Source organism: Fopius arisanus, unplaced genomic scaffold (assembly GCF_000806365.1).
Source record: "Fopius arisanus strain USDA-PBARC FA_bdor unplaced genomic scaffold, ASM80636v1 scaffold00027, whole genome shotgun sequence".
Classification (NCBI taxonomy): domain Eukaryota; kingdom Metazoa; phylum Arthropoda; class Insecta; order Hymenoptera; family Braconidae; genus Fopius; species Fopius arisanus.
Window position 1 is genome coordinate 411,555 of NW_011887766.1, and position 16,406 is coordinate 427,960.

General features: G+C 39.4%; 2 protein-coding genes across 4 annotated transcripts in view; one reads left to right on the forward strand and one right to left on the reverse strand.

Moving 5' to 3' along the window:
- The first annotated feature begins 43 nt into the window (after positions 1 to 43).
- Positions 44 to 3,107, forward strand: Ada (adenosine deaminase-like protein). Its single transcript, XM_011302345.1, has 7 exons — positions 44 to 150; positions 378 to 502; positions 585 to 776; positions 859 to 1,096; positions 1,193 to 1,328; positions 1,430 to 1,530; positions 1,667 to 3,107. Exons 1-7 carry the CDS (start codon positions 94 to 96, stop codon positions 1,862 to 1,864), a joined length of 1,047 nt encoding a protein of 348 aa, XP_011300647.1. The 5' UTR covers positions 44 to 93; the 3' UTR covers positions 1,865 to 3,107.
- Positions 3,075 to 16,406, reverse strand: part of LOC105265062 (AT-rich interactive domain-containing protein 3C) — a 72,848-nt gene continuing 59,516 nt past the window's right edge. For 2 of the 3 annotated variants that reach the window (XM_011302343.1, XM_011302342.1), the window contains exons 5-7: positions 8,102 to 8,285; positions 5,686 to 6,014; positions 3,075 to 5,079 (exon numbers count right to left, since the gene is read on the reverse strand). In XM_011302343.1, coding sequence (XP_011300645.1) covers positions 4,409 to 5,079; positions 5,686 to 6,014; positions 8,102 to 8,285 — 1,184 coding nt within the window. In that variant the 3' untranslated portion in view covers positions 3,075 to 4,408. The remainder of the gene's footprint in view (positions 5,080 to 5,685; positions 6,015 to 8,101; positions 8,286 to 16,406) is intronic. The other variant, XM_011302344.1, reaches the window with a different exon arrangement.

Below are 16,406 nucleotides of genomic sequence, written 5' to 3' on the forward strand. Positions count from 1 at the left end.
GAATGATGGTGTTTCGAACGGTTAGGGGGCGCAAATGCATCGAAAATTAAATTTGCTAACCAAAAAATGAATACAAGTTAGGGTAACTTGATTATGACGGACAGAGTGAAAATGGAGCTAAAGTATTTCTGTGAAGCACTTCCTAAAATAGTGAGTGATATCGATATGTAGTATATTCGATTACTCTAGAACTTTGTAGTCTAAACTTTATTAAACATTCATCCTAAAAGTTTTCATGTCAATGTAAGAGAATGTCATGTGATAATTTTGTTATTAAAACATTTAAAATACTCGGTTCATCTTCATCGACAGTCAAAAGTACCTACTATAATTCAAAACAATATAAATGTCTTTCACATTGTTTCTCCCATTTTTAGGAACTGCATGCACATTTGAACGGTTCAGTGAGTCCTCAGACACTCAAGAAACTCCAAAAGTTGAAGAGCAATGGAGATAATTCAGCATCCATGCCAGACATGGAAAAGTTTACGACACTAAAAGAGTATAATCGAGGAATATTTTATATTCAGTTCCAGTCACTTAGTAATGCAATCCAAGTAACAATTTTGTACGACCTGTCATAGGTGTTTCCAAATGTTCAATCTGGTACACTCCTTAACTGACACTCCGGAAGCTGTATTTTTAGCGACACATGATGTAATTCAGGAATTTCACGATGATAACGTGATTTATCTCGAGCTGAGAAGCACCCCGAGATCGATAAAGGACCAGATGACAAAGGAAGAGTACATCGAGGCCATCATCAAAGCCATTGAGTACTGCCATTGCAATATTCATTACATTTAGGGCTCACACGGCTTTCTAGATAATGTGAATATTCATGAATTAATTTTTCAGGGCATGTAAATGTAAAACTCCCGGTATTCTGGTTAAATTATTAATCTCAGTGAATAGAAAGGAGGGATTTACCAATGCAGAGGAGAATATTAAATTGGCAGTTAAATATCATCGACAGTACCCAATGATAATTGTGGGTATTGATTTGAGCGGGGATCCAACTGAGGGAGAGGCTTATATTAATCTCTTGCAGAATTGCCGAGATGAAGGATTGAAAATCGCTGCACATTGTGCTGAAGTATGTATGAATTCATTTTATGAATTTTTCTCAACATCAAATCATTTTGGTTTTTGCAAAATAAATGGTAGTTAAATCGTAAAATTTTGTTGACAGGTCCCAAATGAAGAAGAAGTCGTGGATATTTTGAATTTCAAGCCAGACCGACTCGGCCACTGCACAAACATTCATCCCAATTTAAAAGGAACTCAAAAGATCTACAGAATGCTTTTAGATTCTCGCATTCCGGTTGGTAAGAAAATTCTTGATAATTAATGTGTTTTTTCCTCACGTCGATTGTGCCGTACTCAATGATAAATTCTCATTGTAATGCAAAATAACTTATTTCTTTAGAATTGTGTCTGACATCAAATCTGAAATGCAAAACTGTGGCATCCATCACTGAACACCAATTTCCATATTTTTATAAAGAAAAACATCCCGTGTGCATTTCAGTGAGTACAAGAAAATATTTTAATGCGTATGAAGTAATCATTGGATGGCAATTATTTGTTATTGGCAAATTAGATGTTTGAAATTTATGGGAGTTTGTAATAAGTACTCAGCAAGTTATAATTGGAACTCTTACAGACGGACGATAAGGGAGTTTTCAGTACGAGCTTATCGGCTGAGTTTCAGCTAGCTGGTAAAAACTTTGGCCTAGATAACAATGAGCTGAAGAATTTGTCCTTGTCTGCTGTTGAATACTCATTCGCCACGAATGAGGAAAAATGCAAACTGACCGAAAAAATTAAATTGTTCTCTCCTTGTTCAAATACCTGTGATTAAAAATGAAAAAAATAACTCGAATATGTAATTTCTATTTTTCTACTTTGAAATATAATACAAGGCTCAATTACTTTCGATTGTTGTTGTTTTTTTTTATTAATAATCGTGAGACACGTGTACATAGATTTACAGATGATAACTAAGCAGCTACCTTATTCGAGAAAATTGAAAATAAAACCACGGTAATTGAACGTTATCAATCTTCTCGTATCTATTCATTTTTATCATTTCAATGGAGTCATATATTTACACAACATTCATTTTATCGTTATAATTCGCCTCTAACTGCGGTACAATTGCAATTTTTTATGATTAAAATTTCCTCATTTCATCTTATTTTGTCATTTAACTAAGCGCCGGGGGCACTACTGACACACGTACGAGAATAAGTGCCCTAATACCTTCAATAAAATATAAAGAATGCCTGTCAATCGAATCACAATCGAGCATGACAAGAATATTTATATTCATCTATTTAAATATTGCGTTTCACAGCGAATTTCCTTCATACTTCCGTCCATTACCTAAACGTGTCATTTTTTATCTATAAATTATGTCAATTATTCAAGTATCTCAATGAATTGAAAATTATTAAAGGGAAAAGTCAAGTGGACTGCAAACACAGCACCAATTGTCAAACAAATAATTTCAAATTCATTCGAAAAGTTCATCACACGCGTAACAATTCAATCATAATCGAACAAATCACTATATATTTTTAAATAAATTCAATTTTGTAACTAAAATCAATCTTTCCAATAGCCAAAATTCATAATTTCTCGTAATCGATAAAAAGCGGGACTAATTGAGATTCAATTTTACATCGAGCATTAATTCAATACAACGAAAAAATATATTAGTTATAGCGACAATAATACCTAATGATTTTTTTCAAAGAGCAATGCAATGACAATAATTGGTGATGTCGACAATATATAATGTGAGAAATTGTTTCTAGAGTAATTATTCATCATACAACAGTCTTTTTTGGCTAAACTCATCTCGAAAAAGCATCTATCCACAAGAGAGGACTTCCCAGTTGTCTCCCGAAATCATCGAAAATTAACCGAAGAATAAAGAGAGAAAATAAAACAAGAAATTGTAAAAAATTACGCCACCACTTGACAATCATAAAACTACGCAACTTGTTCAAACCTCGCCACTGCCACTGTTATTTATTACACACTAATATCTTACTGTCACTACACACATAATCCTACAATCTATGACTATAAAAAAAAAAGAAAAATAAATTGAAACTGATGCATTTATTTACTTTCCAACTTCAGCAATGAAGTATCGCTTCATTTTCTTCATTTCAACATTTTATTCAAATATCCTTCGAGCATTACATCTACATTACGTGGAGATAATTATATTCTATTTTCGTTTCTTGTGACGCATTTATTTATTTCATCGCAACGAGAAAATTCATCATATTTTTCCTCACATGTCCCTTCCCTATCTCTATCTTTTACACGTGTGCGAATTCACCAGAACTTATGACAACGAATCAATAGTGTCGATAAGGACATTTTGCATTTTTATGGATGTAAAAAAAGAAAAATTTATGATATCATTCATTATGCTCTCTACGGATGTTTGCTCCGATTATTTATATAGTTGCGTTACCACTAAACTCTACGAATAATTCCATGACTATATATACAATTTTATCAAACAGACAAGATCACAAACAATGAATAAAAAAGACCCTTGTCCAGTGTTCAATGATCCTCATCTTTTCCATCAATAATAATAATAAACTGTTGGTCGAAGGTAAAAAAATGTACAATTATTAAAAGTGAATAAAATCCTATAAAATATCTATGATCTGGGGGATAATGAGACGTTGATTCACTATCAAATGCGATATTATTTAAGAAACTGACATTAATCAAATTCCTCGCGCGTGAGCATCTAATAATTACTGACAATATAATAAATAAATTAGGATGGTTTCAAAGTTCTTTTGATTCGGGGGTACAAACATTTTAAAAGATTGAACATGAAAAAGAAAAACCCAGAGAGCATTCCCTCCGTAGGTTTAATACTATTTAATATTAAATGTTGCTCTCTCATTTAAGAAAACCTTCTACCATCATTTGACCAATATCAAAATTTGTACCACTCAGTACAAAGAGTCGTGCCGAATCTTCTTGAATGAGAGGATCGCAAGGCATGATAGCGATAAAAATGTTCAACTCTATTATTATCCCTCCGATTGCACGCCGAGAAAAAAAAATCCATTCACACAAGAAAATTCACACGTATCAGCAAACGAACAACGCAGCCCATCCATCAGATCGTTGAATTGCTTAGAAAAGAAGGAGTACATACATCGTGATTGAAATAATTCTAAAACTCACTAGTCATTCGAATAACACCACTCATCAGGCACTCATCTAAAAAAAAAACCATTAATCAACTGACGACATCGGCCACGTTCGTTCGTTACTTAATCATTACACAGATGCTCTTAAACTTAAAATAGAAGTCAGTTTTTGTTTGAATATACCCGTTTTCATGAAAAAATGTAGGAATTCACGATACAATACTCCTCGCTGCCTTGGTATTATTATTCGTTGCATTAGCATTTGTATTGTGTGACTGGGCGAATAAAACTCCCTCATACATGACACCGTTCAATTCCATACTGACAACTAGAGAATTATCCCCATTTCTGCCGTCTCCCCTGTTTGATATTTTAATGTGTGTACCAGGTAATGAGGGCACGTATTTGTCGTGGGTTGACTCGTCGTCTGAGAGAGATCTCTTGGGTGGTGGTGGTCCAGTGTTGCCAGTTAACTCAGTATCCTTTTTCACCCTCATACTGCCACCGGAGGATTGGGGGCTGTGTCTTGTGGGTGATGAGGACATTGGCGATGATCTCAAACCGAGATCGAGGGCCTCCCTCTGAGGTTCAGGACTCGAAGCCTGGGGATTTGGCGAGTGCGGGGGCTGTGGTGATAGCGGCTGCTGATGCATATTCGGATACAATGTGTTGTTGTTGTAGAGATTCCATAATGTAAGTCGTGACATCTCAGCGATTGCGTTGTCACGTGGTGGAGTGCTGGGTGGAGGTGATGCACTACCCTGTCGGTGGATTGGTGGTGGTGTACTTGCACCGGCATTTCTGAATTCCTTGTTGAATAGTTTTATGTATTCAGCCATTCGCGCCTCCAGCTCAGCCGCAGCTAGACCAGGTATTGGTCCTGGAAAAAAAATAAATACTATTCGTTAATGCCTGAGGCCGGATTTCGTCATTTAGGCAGCACTGGGGCATTTGCTGGGGGTAAAGTGCTATGTGAGGCAAGGAACTGGACATTTTTTTTTTTTGTAATTGACGTAAAGTCAGTTAAGTGGAATTTTATCTTTTTGTTAATTTTTGTAATGAATTATGTATGACGTAGAAAATTCCGGAGGAATTTATTTCCCTGTTTTCTTCTCACGTTTTTGGTGAATGAGAACTATGAAATTGGGATCACGCTTGGTGGATGGATAGGAAAGAGGGGGCAGGGGGTAGGAATGCTCGTTAGGGAGAGTCATCCGTTAACGCCTGTCTCACGGTGGATCGTACAATCAATTACGTCTCTGCCTCTCGCATCATCATCTTCGGGGAGGCACTGAGACCCCTTCTAACTATCGATTTAAAATAAACCTACTGCTCCCCTCTTGCCCCACCAGGCAGTTTAGTGTTTTTTTTGTCTCATCTGTGTAATGGATTATTTCCTGGATTTTTGAGAGGGATCATCTCGTGGGGGAAATGAGGATTTTTTGTTTGATGGAAAATAGTGACAGGAATTGGAGACGTGAATTACCATTTGGTAGTTGTCCCAAACCCTGGGGATGATGTGGATGGTGCGTCAGGGGGGTATGTGCTGTGCTTCCATTCAGCAGTGATTGTGAACCATGATGCTGACCTCCTACTGCTGTGACCAGCGATAATGGTGACATTCCAGCATGCAAGGCGAGTGAACTTGGTGTGTGGGAATTTCTCTGCATCATGTTATCACCTCCACCTCCGCCGTAGGCACCGTAACTACTGCGACGTCCCTCACGTCTGTTTCCGTCAATTGCCGCTTGCAATTCCGCTGGGGTGGACAGTCTTCGTTTCTCACACTCGTAGGGATATAGATATTTCATGTATCTGAAAATAAATAAATTTCATTGTTGAAAATAAAAAAAGTCATCTACCCGACTCGGCCTAAATTCTACCTCAATTCTCCGAGTACAAAATTCAACTGCACATTTATAATTTCAAGATGCCGGATGTAGAATTGGAACATTTCACCTTGGAAATAGCATAAATCTTGAAAATTTCACCAAAAATTACTTGAATCACAGAAAATGATAGTTTACGATGGAGCGAAAAATGCGCCTTCCTTAAAATTATAATTTTATAATCTCTGGATAGTTAGTAACGGCAGTTAATAAAACCAGTGTAACCGAGGCATCGTATCATCATAAGCAGTAAAAAAATAAAATGTAAAATGGTATCCGCACACTTGCCCCATACCAATCAAACCTGCCATAATCTTGGACCATCAATGTCTCGCATGTACGTAGAATTCAAAAGTTACGACCATCATTTCTCGCGGTTATCTCGACGTCGATACATGATGCATAAATATAATCCCCCCGAAACTTGTCCTTTTCGCAATGAACTTTTATTTGGCGTACTTTTTTCTTGGCTGAAAGTATCGATTGTAGCCGGGAGGGGTAGTCCAGTGCTGAGCCACGGTATCAAGCTGAAGTAAAAGTTATATTCCTTTCTTTCGTCCTTCACTGGGATGCGTTGAAGAAGAATACACTCAACTGCTGTTTCTCTCATCTACCGCAGCCTATAATTCGCGCGGGGATCGTTGGGATTTTTACGATTGTCTGGGGCCCGTGCAGACGAAAACTATTGGGATATTTCTCTCACTCCAACCGTCGAGTTACATATGAACAAGGTAACACGTGTCGATACCAAAAACGAACTGACGTAAATCTCTGGGCTTCCAATGCCAATAGGGTGTTAATCAAATTCGGAGGAGAAAACGCCGAACGTTGCATTAAACCCGATACTTGAAGACGTAAACGTAAAACGAAAAGGTGAATGCCAAAAAATAAAAAATCAAGATAAAATGAGGAAACATTTGGGCAAACATCAAAGGGAATTCCGTGGATTGGTGTTGTTTCAATTTTTATCATTGAATAATATTTGGACAGGGTTATCATTATTATCGGGAAATGGGGCGACTGCATGGCAGCCTAGGCTCCTACCAATTCTGTGTTTGTATATACGAAAACGGTGGATCGTATCGTAAGCGGTTGCTCCCCCAGGGTTTTTCAGTTCAAACCAAAATATACGAATCCGTATTGCCCTCGTAATATCGTTAGATGCCAAGTACAAAAGGAATTACACACGAAGAAGAGGCATTCAGTATCAAAAGGCTTCTTTGTAATTCTCGGTAGGTTGAGTGAGGATCGTTAATTTCCCGGAATCAACACAAATAAAGATGAGAAAATTTACCTTTTAGTTTGATATTTTGTGGTGATGGCTACGAACGAGTGTTTGAAAGGTGAGAATTTATTTGACCCTTTCCACTCGTCGCTTTCATCTCGGACTTCAAGGAAATACGCCATTTGGTTAATTTCTGAATTATCATTAAGCTGTCGGATTTCTTATTTTTTTTATTCAATACCAGAGGCATGTAAATGAGGGTTGTAAAAAACTTCAATTATCATTTTGACCTTTTATTTGAAATATAAGTTTTTTCCACGTAGGTGTATATCTATGCATATTTAATATTCATTAGAATCGAGAATAGCAAATTGAATTGATTCTAAATATACGTCAAGAGACGTTTAGGATGACGAATGCGTCCAAATAGATTATCCCGGTGATAGGATTGTGAGGAGCGTGTGTGACGGGTGGGGGGAAAAGCAAAAGGAAAATTGAGAGACATCCAGAAGAATAAAACGAATTAAGTTGGTAGTTTGAGATCGTACCCCTGTCGCCTATGTGAAAATAACTTGGAAGACGCGGGTTTGTGTATGACATGCGCCCGACATTCTGTCGGCAAAGTACATCCATCATTCGTCAAACAAGGCGCCTCACCAAGTTCTTTATTAAAAGCCCCAGCACCTACTCCTATCAATTATACACCTTCCTCACCTCCTCTAATGTCACATAGATTCATAGATTTCCTTTTCACATCGACCGATTAGTTGAAATAAAAATTTACTCACTGTGTTCGTAGGGTAAATGCAGCGGATGTGATGCTAGACGGCAGGTGAAGTCCCTTGATGATTTCCTGCCACAGTTTCTTGTTGATTACGTCGACAAGACCGCCCCGAGCAATTACCAAATTGTAGAGCTCGTACAGATCCAATACCGATTTTGCCATTATTGGTAGCCGATTTATTGGAGTACCTGAAATTTGATAATTTAGCAATTTTTAAATTTCGTTAAAAACGTGTGTCTAGAAATAAATGGAATATGGCCCAGGTAGGTTTGAACAATTGATGAATGAGGGCAAATAATTAAAGCCAATATCGGAGTGAGGGAGAAAATGGCGCCACCCTCGAAATGTTAATCGAATGGAGTATTATTTTACCAGAGAGAAAAACTTAACGACTGCTCGAAGCCAAGGAGCCAAGAAGCCAAGAAGCCAAGAAACCAAGAAGAGCGTATACTCCTATAGCCTATGCAGACCCCCAACGTTAACAAGTGTAATAACAAATTCGCGACTATCACGCGATGGGCGACGTAGTTTTACGACTTTACAAACGATTTTGTGTACGTCGGTAACAGGAGTTTGTACCTATGGATAAGAAATGCGAGAATATCCAAACAGGCTGCTATATGCAAAGGATCACGAGAGGATCGTTTATCCGTCATGGAGGACGCAAGGGGCCCCTTGCATCGAGACAACCCGCCATATTTACCTCGTAGCGTATATACAACCAGGGGTAATAACGCGAAACACTGTTGGCGGGGTGGAGGTGCGCTGTTGGGGTAGGGGAACCAGCAATTTCGGGCTATCGAGGAGGCCTTCGCCCCTCTGGCTTTATTATTGGCCCTGCAATTACCGTTGATATACGCGTCCCGGCAACCAGTTTAATGTCCCTATAGTGAACGCAACAATAAAGCGCCCCTCTCCCTCCCCCTGCATTTATATTGCCATCCTTCTCCCTCCGCGAGTCCATTCACGGGGTTAAAATGGCGGACAGACACGAAGAGACGCGATATGGCGGACCTTGAAAACATTGCGCGGAAAATTTTTAAATGTAGATTCTTCAATCCAAGCGTGAAATATTATTCTATATGCTGTATTCTTCACCATTCCTCCATCTGCCCTCGTAATGCGAATATTTCAATGAAAATTGCCCGAAAAAACTTGTTTGACGCGCCATTATCCCCTACGGTTTTCATAAATTTCTCACCGTGAAATCGTCTATCATTGATTACGATGGATAGAGAAGGTGAAGAGTGGATACTCTGTTGTGGGCTTTTTATTTTTAACGTTTGCTGGAGAATCCCAAGCAGCAGCCATAGTACCTCGGTGCACCAAGGCTTTTATGACGAATAGGCGAAACGTGATTCGAATGCCGAGGATATACTGTATTCGTGGTGGATGACCAAGCGAGAATTTTACCAAGTGTTGACTTTGGTGTTGCGGATGTAACAATGGAAAATAAAACACATACACTTTGCACTTGTATGATATAGGGATGTAATGTTTTAAATTTGCAACACTATCGCTGCTCATTTTCACTATTTTCACATTTGAATCCTTTTGCCGATTGGACCTGGAGAAGTTGGAGGAGGAATGGGAATGGGAATGGGAATGGGAATGAGAATTGGCGATGAGGAGAGGAATGAAAATCCATGAAAAAGAAGAATGAGATAGGGGACAGGGGACAGAGGAGGATTTTTCTCATTGTTTGCCGGAGTGAGGAGACGTTTCGAATGAGTGAGATGAAAGAAGCATTCAGGATGGCGATTACGACTTTTCTTGGTAGGGCGTCCAATCAGCAGTTATTTTTATAATGGCCGCCGCGTCCTGCTGTGGGTACCGCGACGCTCGCGGTGGCCATTGTACATTGAACATCTTGGTTTTTGAGGTGATACACCACGGCTCCATCATCCGCAGGACCGCCAGGTCATTCGAGTAAAAAGAAATGAATGAGAGAATTCACGGGATTTTTTTGACCGCCGCGGATGATTGCCATTGACCAGGGCTATTGCACTGTTTACAATTCGCAGGTGGCCCTTGCTAGATTACTCATTACTCCATTACTACATTATTAGGTATTATTAGTCATCTTGTCAAATTGATACAAAATGAAAGAGTGGGAAAGGGATGAGCGGGGCATTGGCAATACGCGCCCATCCGGCTGGCATGGGCGAGGCAAGGTGGCCGTGAGGTAATTGGTATACGAAACAAAATGTTGCATTTTATGGGTTATTGTGATGGCCGTAGTGTGCACGAGACAGATAGAGGGGGAGTGTCCAATCTAATAACGATCGGCTCTCGAAAAGAGACCCGGAGGCCTTTATTAACCCGAAACTATATACACACATTCGAAGACCAAGTCTGCGCTATATACACTGGATGTATAATATGAGGCATTTGGGGCGCGCGAAACGACTTTTCCCAGAATCACTCGCGTGACGACCTTAAAATCTATCGAATAAACCCGAAATATTGGCTTTGGCTTTCGAATTCATCGACACTCAACTCGACATCGACATCGACATCGACATTGTGAACGATTTTTAAACCCATTAGCACTGCGCGCGCAGCGAGGTGGCCGCTAGACAGCCATTGCTTTGCTAAAAGTCGAGTGCAGTCTCGGAGGGTCAAGTATCGATCATTCATGGCGAAATGAAGGAGCCCAGGGTCGAATTTCATTGAGACTAAAAAAAAATGGAATATCCCCCTCCACCCAGACGAATCGGTGAATTCCACGCGTCACTCTTTTGTGAAACGATGATTTGCTGTTCATTTTATTTCCCTTCAACTGGGGTTAACTTTGTTAGCCCGGGACGAGAGAACGAGCGGCATTATCAACCGAGCTGAAAGAGGCGAAATTGGCATTGCGGCGGTTTGTTGTTACCTACATGTGTCTGCGGGAGTGTGAGAAAGAGATGATGGTTTTGGAAATAAAAAGAAAGAGGAGAAAAATAATACGAGACGGAGGGAACAAGAGGGGGTGGAGTCCTGGATATGAAATACACGTGACATTTACTGCTTTACCGGCTGGCCTCAGCCAAGATTCAAACGTATTATAAATAGATCTACCCTCTTGATGCTATTCAAAAGGGGATTGAAGAAGAGACAGCAGTATGAGGCTAAATGCGAATAGCAAGGATGGTAATGCCGACTGTTACAATCTCGTTTTATAATCTTGTTAGGATTTCGCGGAAATATTGGTGTAATTTATGTGATGCTTTCAGACAGCCTCAGGAAATATTCAACACTGAGCGTACATTTTTCTCCATTCACTTTCTTTTGTCTTGACGATTCATCGTGGCTCAACAATGGAAATAACAATGACACTAGGTGAATAGAAGGATGAGACGAGATAATCGTGATTGGTCTAGTGGTGGCGCCACACAGGGAGGGGATTTGAGATGTAATCGAGGCGTGATCTTGAGGGCCAATCATCCACACCCTTATACCCACCTACCACCACCACCACTTGTTGCTCAACTCAGATGAGCAAATGTCTGATCCCTAGCTCCCCGGAGGTGCCTGATACTGAATATCAAATATTTATTCATAAAAGGACAAAATAAAATACGAGTCGATAGACAAAGGATATTGGAGAATGAGAAAATGGGTGCGCCGGTGAAGAAGGCTGCTGTCCAGCCGGATATATTCTACATGGGTGGGCCAATGGGGAAAACTCACTCATCATATAACACGAGGGGGCTTCCAACCGCGAAGACAACGACAATAAAATCCTCCAAATAATACTGCGGAGTAATAAAGCAACGGGACTCAGTGTAATATCGTATAAGTTGAACGTGTTCACCAGGTCTCTCTTCGGTTCCTTTGATACTGTTTATGAGGCGGTTTGATTTTCTTCGTCAACGCTTCGGCAAAATATCCCCGTCCTGCTTTATGATTCTTTATGATGACAGTATGTCCACATGCCTCTCTTATTTAACAAATTCATTGACAATTTTAGATCGTTGATTTTACATCTGGAAAAAATAAATCGATTCGTGTACGACATGCAGTAGCAGCTTGGAAGAAGAATTGCCAGCTAAATCTAAGTATTGAGATCGTGTGGGTGAGAATACAGGATTCAGAGGCACGTTTTCATAAATGAACCTGGGGAATGTAGGAAGATGAAGAACGATATGTCAGAATGTTCTACTACCCTCCAAGCACCATTGCTGGTGTTGTGAAATATTAATAAGCAAATTAGTTTGGAGAATCGTACGTGTAAAGATATGGCCGGAGGATGGATTGTACGAGTCGTAAATTCACCTCCTACACATTTAATTCTCATATTGCAATGGGTGGTAAAAAGGAGATGAACTTATGGATTTCCTTTCCTTGGGGAAATTGAGATCAATACCACCTGATTGGAGACACGCTCCACTAGGGTAGAGGAAGTGGTAGATGTTGAGGAAGTGTGTGCGTTGGAAAAAGGAGCGGAGGTGAGAGGTGCTGTCGAGTCGTTGTTGGAAGAATGAAGTTGGAGGATGCCTTTGGTGAATGGGCGTCCTCGTGGCACGAGTCACGCTGGGACACTCCTCTATACTAATACAAGGTATATGTGTCAGGACTTGTAAGCCAGGGGGGGAGCACTTTTTCAACGAGTCATCGTGGAGAGGAAAAACTACCTGCGTAATAGCGCCACATGGGTGCTTTTTTTTATCAAGAGCTCCTGGAATCCCATTGTCAATCGATACCTCATCGCGGGTGAATAAAAAATATATAAAATATACCTCAAAGAAAATTTATTTCCTCCAGCCCCGAGGGCTTTCCGGAGGATGAACAACTCCATTACTGGTGAGGAGCACATTTTTTTTTTCATGAATTTAGATGTCTTTAATGGTGGGTCAGTTGTTTGAGTGTTGGATTTAAGAGGTGGTGAGGAGAGGTGAGATTGAAGATTTATTGGTTCTCTAAGGGAAATTAAATTCCCTTCACAGTTGTTCATTTCAGACACTTGCCTATTCGATATTACGAGTGGGTGAAGAGCCACGAGTGAAAATTCGCGAGAGTGACGGGGGTTGAGCACAAGAATTTCGACAATTACGTGACAGCGTGTGTAACGAATGATGGCGAGGGGTTATACAGTAGCACCTCTGGGTGTACTCCTGGCGTCAGGGTGTCTAGAATGTGCAGACGTCATTGAGTTAAATGCTTTTCCACCAAGGCAGAGTGAGCGTGTGCCTCTGAGCTCGTTTTATCCCTCACGGGTGTGTACAATACGGTAGAGTTTGTACGTGGGCAAATTCCTCACTGGCAAACTCGACGCTGTCTTCGACCCCATAAACTTTGCGGAGAGAATACATATAGGGAGAAATTATTTACAATACCCCAGCAAATGTACGTGTAAGATTATTAATTATTCATTGGAAAAATTTGGAAAAGTTTGTACTCAAGTGAATGGAGAATTTGAGGCGGTAAAAGGAGACGAGAAGAACGAGAAGAACGAGAAGAATTACCAGAGGAGCACTTGAATATCGACAGGTGAATGCCCGAGGTTATATTCACAAATTGCCAACTGGTGATTTTTCCTTTCTGCAAAAAAATGAATATTAGAGAAAAAGTATATTATTCACGGCTCATTAGTCTTCACCGGGATATTAAAAATTCACAGCCTCCTCGCTGAATCCTTCAGCAGCCGTTTGTCTGCAGGGGGATTCAGTAGTGTATCTGTAATCCTGACATAATCCCGGGATTTCAAGGCGAAGAGGAAAAAGGAATCGCTCACCAGACAGCCGGAGGTGTCAGCGGGTGGGCTTTTGCTGCGACATCGAGAAACCGAGATGCCGAGATGTGGCTAGGGTATTCCCAACTTAAATTCAAATATGAATTTTCGCTTATTTTCACCCCGCCAGTTATTCTGGGAATGCGAAACCCGAGGGTTTTATGAGCGATCCGTCAAAAGACATCCGCCACGTCACAATGACTCTATGACTGAAATCCGCCCATCGGCAATGGCCTCCAATGGGCATCACCGTGACCCAGGCATTTTATTTTATGGAGGTTTATACTCTTTATGAGAGGGGGTGGATGGACTCTCTGACGGCACTGTAAATTCGTTTACATCATTTTACTGCTTGTTTATTCTTCAAATATTTTAATTTCAAATCAACGAGAATTTCAATCGAAATCCACTATTCTTGGAATTATTCAAATGGAACTCGTTATTTACTGAATTTTCCATTTTGTTTTATGAGCTATGACTTTGGAATTGACGATTGATCCGCTCAAAGTGGATTATCATTTTGCATATATTAAGACGGAACGATAAAAATCATTGGGAAATATTCGGAAAGCATTCGTCTAGTTCAAGGAAATTTCTACGAATTTTCGTGAGAGAAATTCCTTAAGGTTGAATTGGATCCTAAATTTAAAATTCAAATGCAGCGCGTATTTGAATATTGACCAGGAAATCGCGGTAATATTCGAATCGAATTCCCTGCTCGCCAAATTTTCCGATTAATTGTGCTATCCGTAATCTATATTAAACCCGTATAATTCGATTACCTCTAATTAGCTGGTGATACTGGTGACCCCTCTAAATATAATCCAATAATAATAATATAAAAATAATAATAATACCTCTCAAAATACTCCAAAAAGTATTACAAGTTAGAATATTATAATGCAGATATATTACTTCGCGAAAATATTAGCTCGAAAAGTGTTACAACATTTTATAAATATTACAAATAAAAGGGTTATCATATGTAGGATCATAGTGGTCGTCAAATAAAAATGCTTAAAGAGTAACTATTCAAAGAACTTTGATAATAATTTTTTAGTCGATTGTTGTGATTTTCTTGAGCCAGCTTACTTTAGTGTACCTTAAGAAATCGATTTATGCATACCATACAAACGATTGCCTGAGGATTTCTATGAATTGAATTCGCCATTCGATCTGCGATGTTGTGGAATATCTTGAGGGTGTCGATCATAAAATTATTGTGTAATTTGAAATATTTAAAAACTGTTTCTATATTAAGGGATACTTATAGAAAGTAAAAGTTTGAGGGTAATTGACAATTTCCCATGTACCAAATAGAAAACACCGGGGCAAAACGGACACCCTGCAAATTCATTTGAATATTCATTAGATTTCGTAATCCTGTATAAATTTCTTAATTGAAAAATTGAAACTGTGGCGGTTCAATTTTCATTTATCCATTACAATAATACTGCATTATTCATATAAGCATTTAATTCTGTGTTCTTTTCATTATCCAAACAAAAAAAAAATGATGGAAATGGAAAAATTAAAACGATGGTAGAGTCAAGAAAATTTTACGGTGTCCATTTTGCAGCCGTCTCCCGTACGAAAAATCATTGTTTTTTTTTTGCTTGTTCTTGTAATTGAATGATAAGCGCAGACGAAAGAAAGAGACAATTCTCGAATATCTGGTGTAAACAGTAGCCTAGCTGTAGTAATAGTCATTCAGGATATATTTTACGGCGCCTGTTACGTCACAGTGCGCCATAACTCACGGTCTCTTTTAGTGTCAGTTTCCATTACCTTTGCTAGAGTTTTTCAGACTCAAATTCCTAAACCCGTAAAGACACCCCGGGTAACGCGACCCTCTGTATATTTTCCAATTGTCCCGTTGGAAAAATAAAAGTACAGAAAATGCCAAATTAAATTCCGCAATGATTTCAAGCGTTTTAAATTCTCTGGCTAGTGACAATGGAATGGATGGGCCCAGGGGTCAGCTCTTGGCCCTTCGAAAAACAAAATACGGTAAATAAAAAAAAAATCGAAGAAGGTAGCTGTTTTATAGCTACTCCAATGCAGTATCTCTTTCTGGTTGGAGGTTATTTCAGAACGTAAAAATATTCATTTTCATATTTATTGTTGATAGTAAAACGATTGCCTCAAGGGGGTTAAGGATGGCTGGGGGGATGGGGGTGAGGAGAGAGGACTCTGTGCAGGAGATGGAACTCGTCCAAGTGTTAATGGCCCTTTGAGACGCCAAGGTCGGAGATTGATGTCCGGCTATCAACGTGCCACAAACGTAATTACCCAGAGGTTTCATTTAATGGAGCTCCAGATAAATTGAAAATCATCGGTTTCTGTTTCATTTTTCTTTCATTCTGACCTCACTTCACCTCTCTCTCTCTTTCCAGTGTTTACCATTTTTTCGCTGCTATTTTCGACACTCAGAAAAGTTGTCATATCAAAAGCCAGCCCCAGTGCTAGTGAAATGGAGAATTTTCTCATTAAAATTATTTAATATCCTATATTAATCGGTATTTGAGATGTGTTTACCTCAAAAAGCCCTTTGGTATCATTTAATTTGTTTAGTATACAGTGGAAAATACAG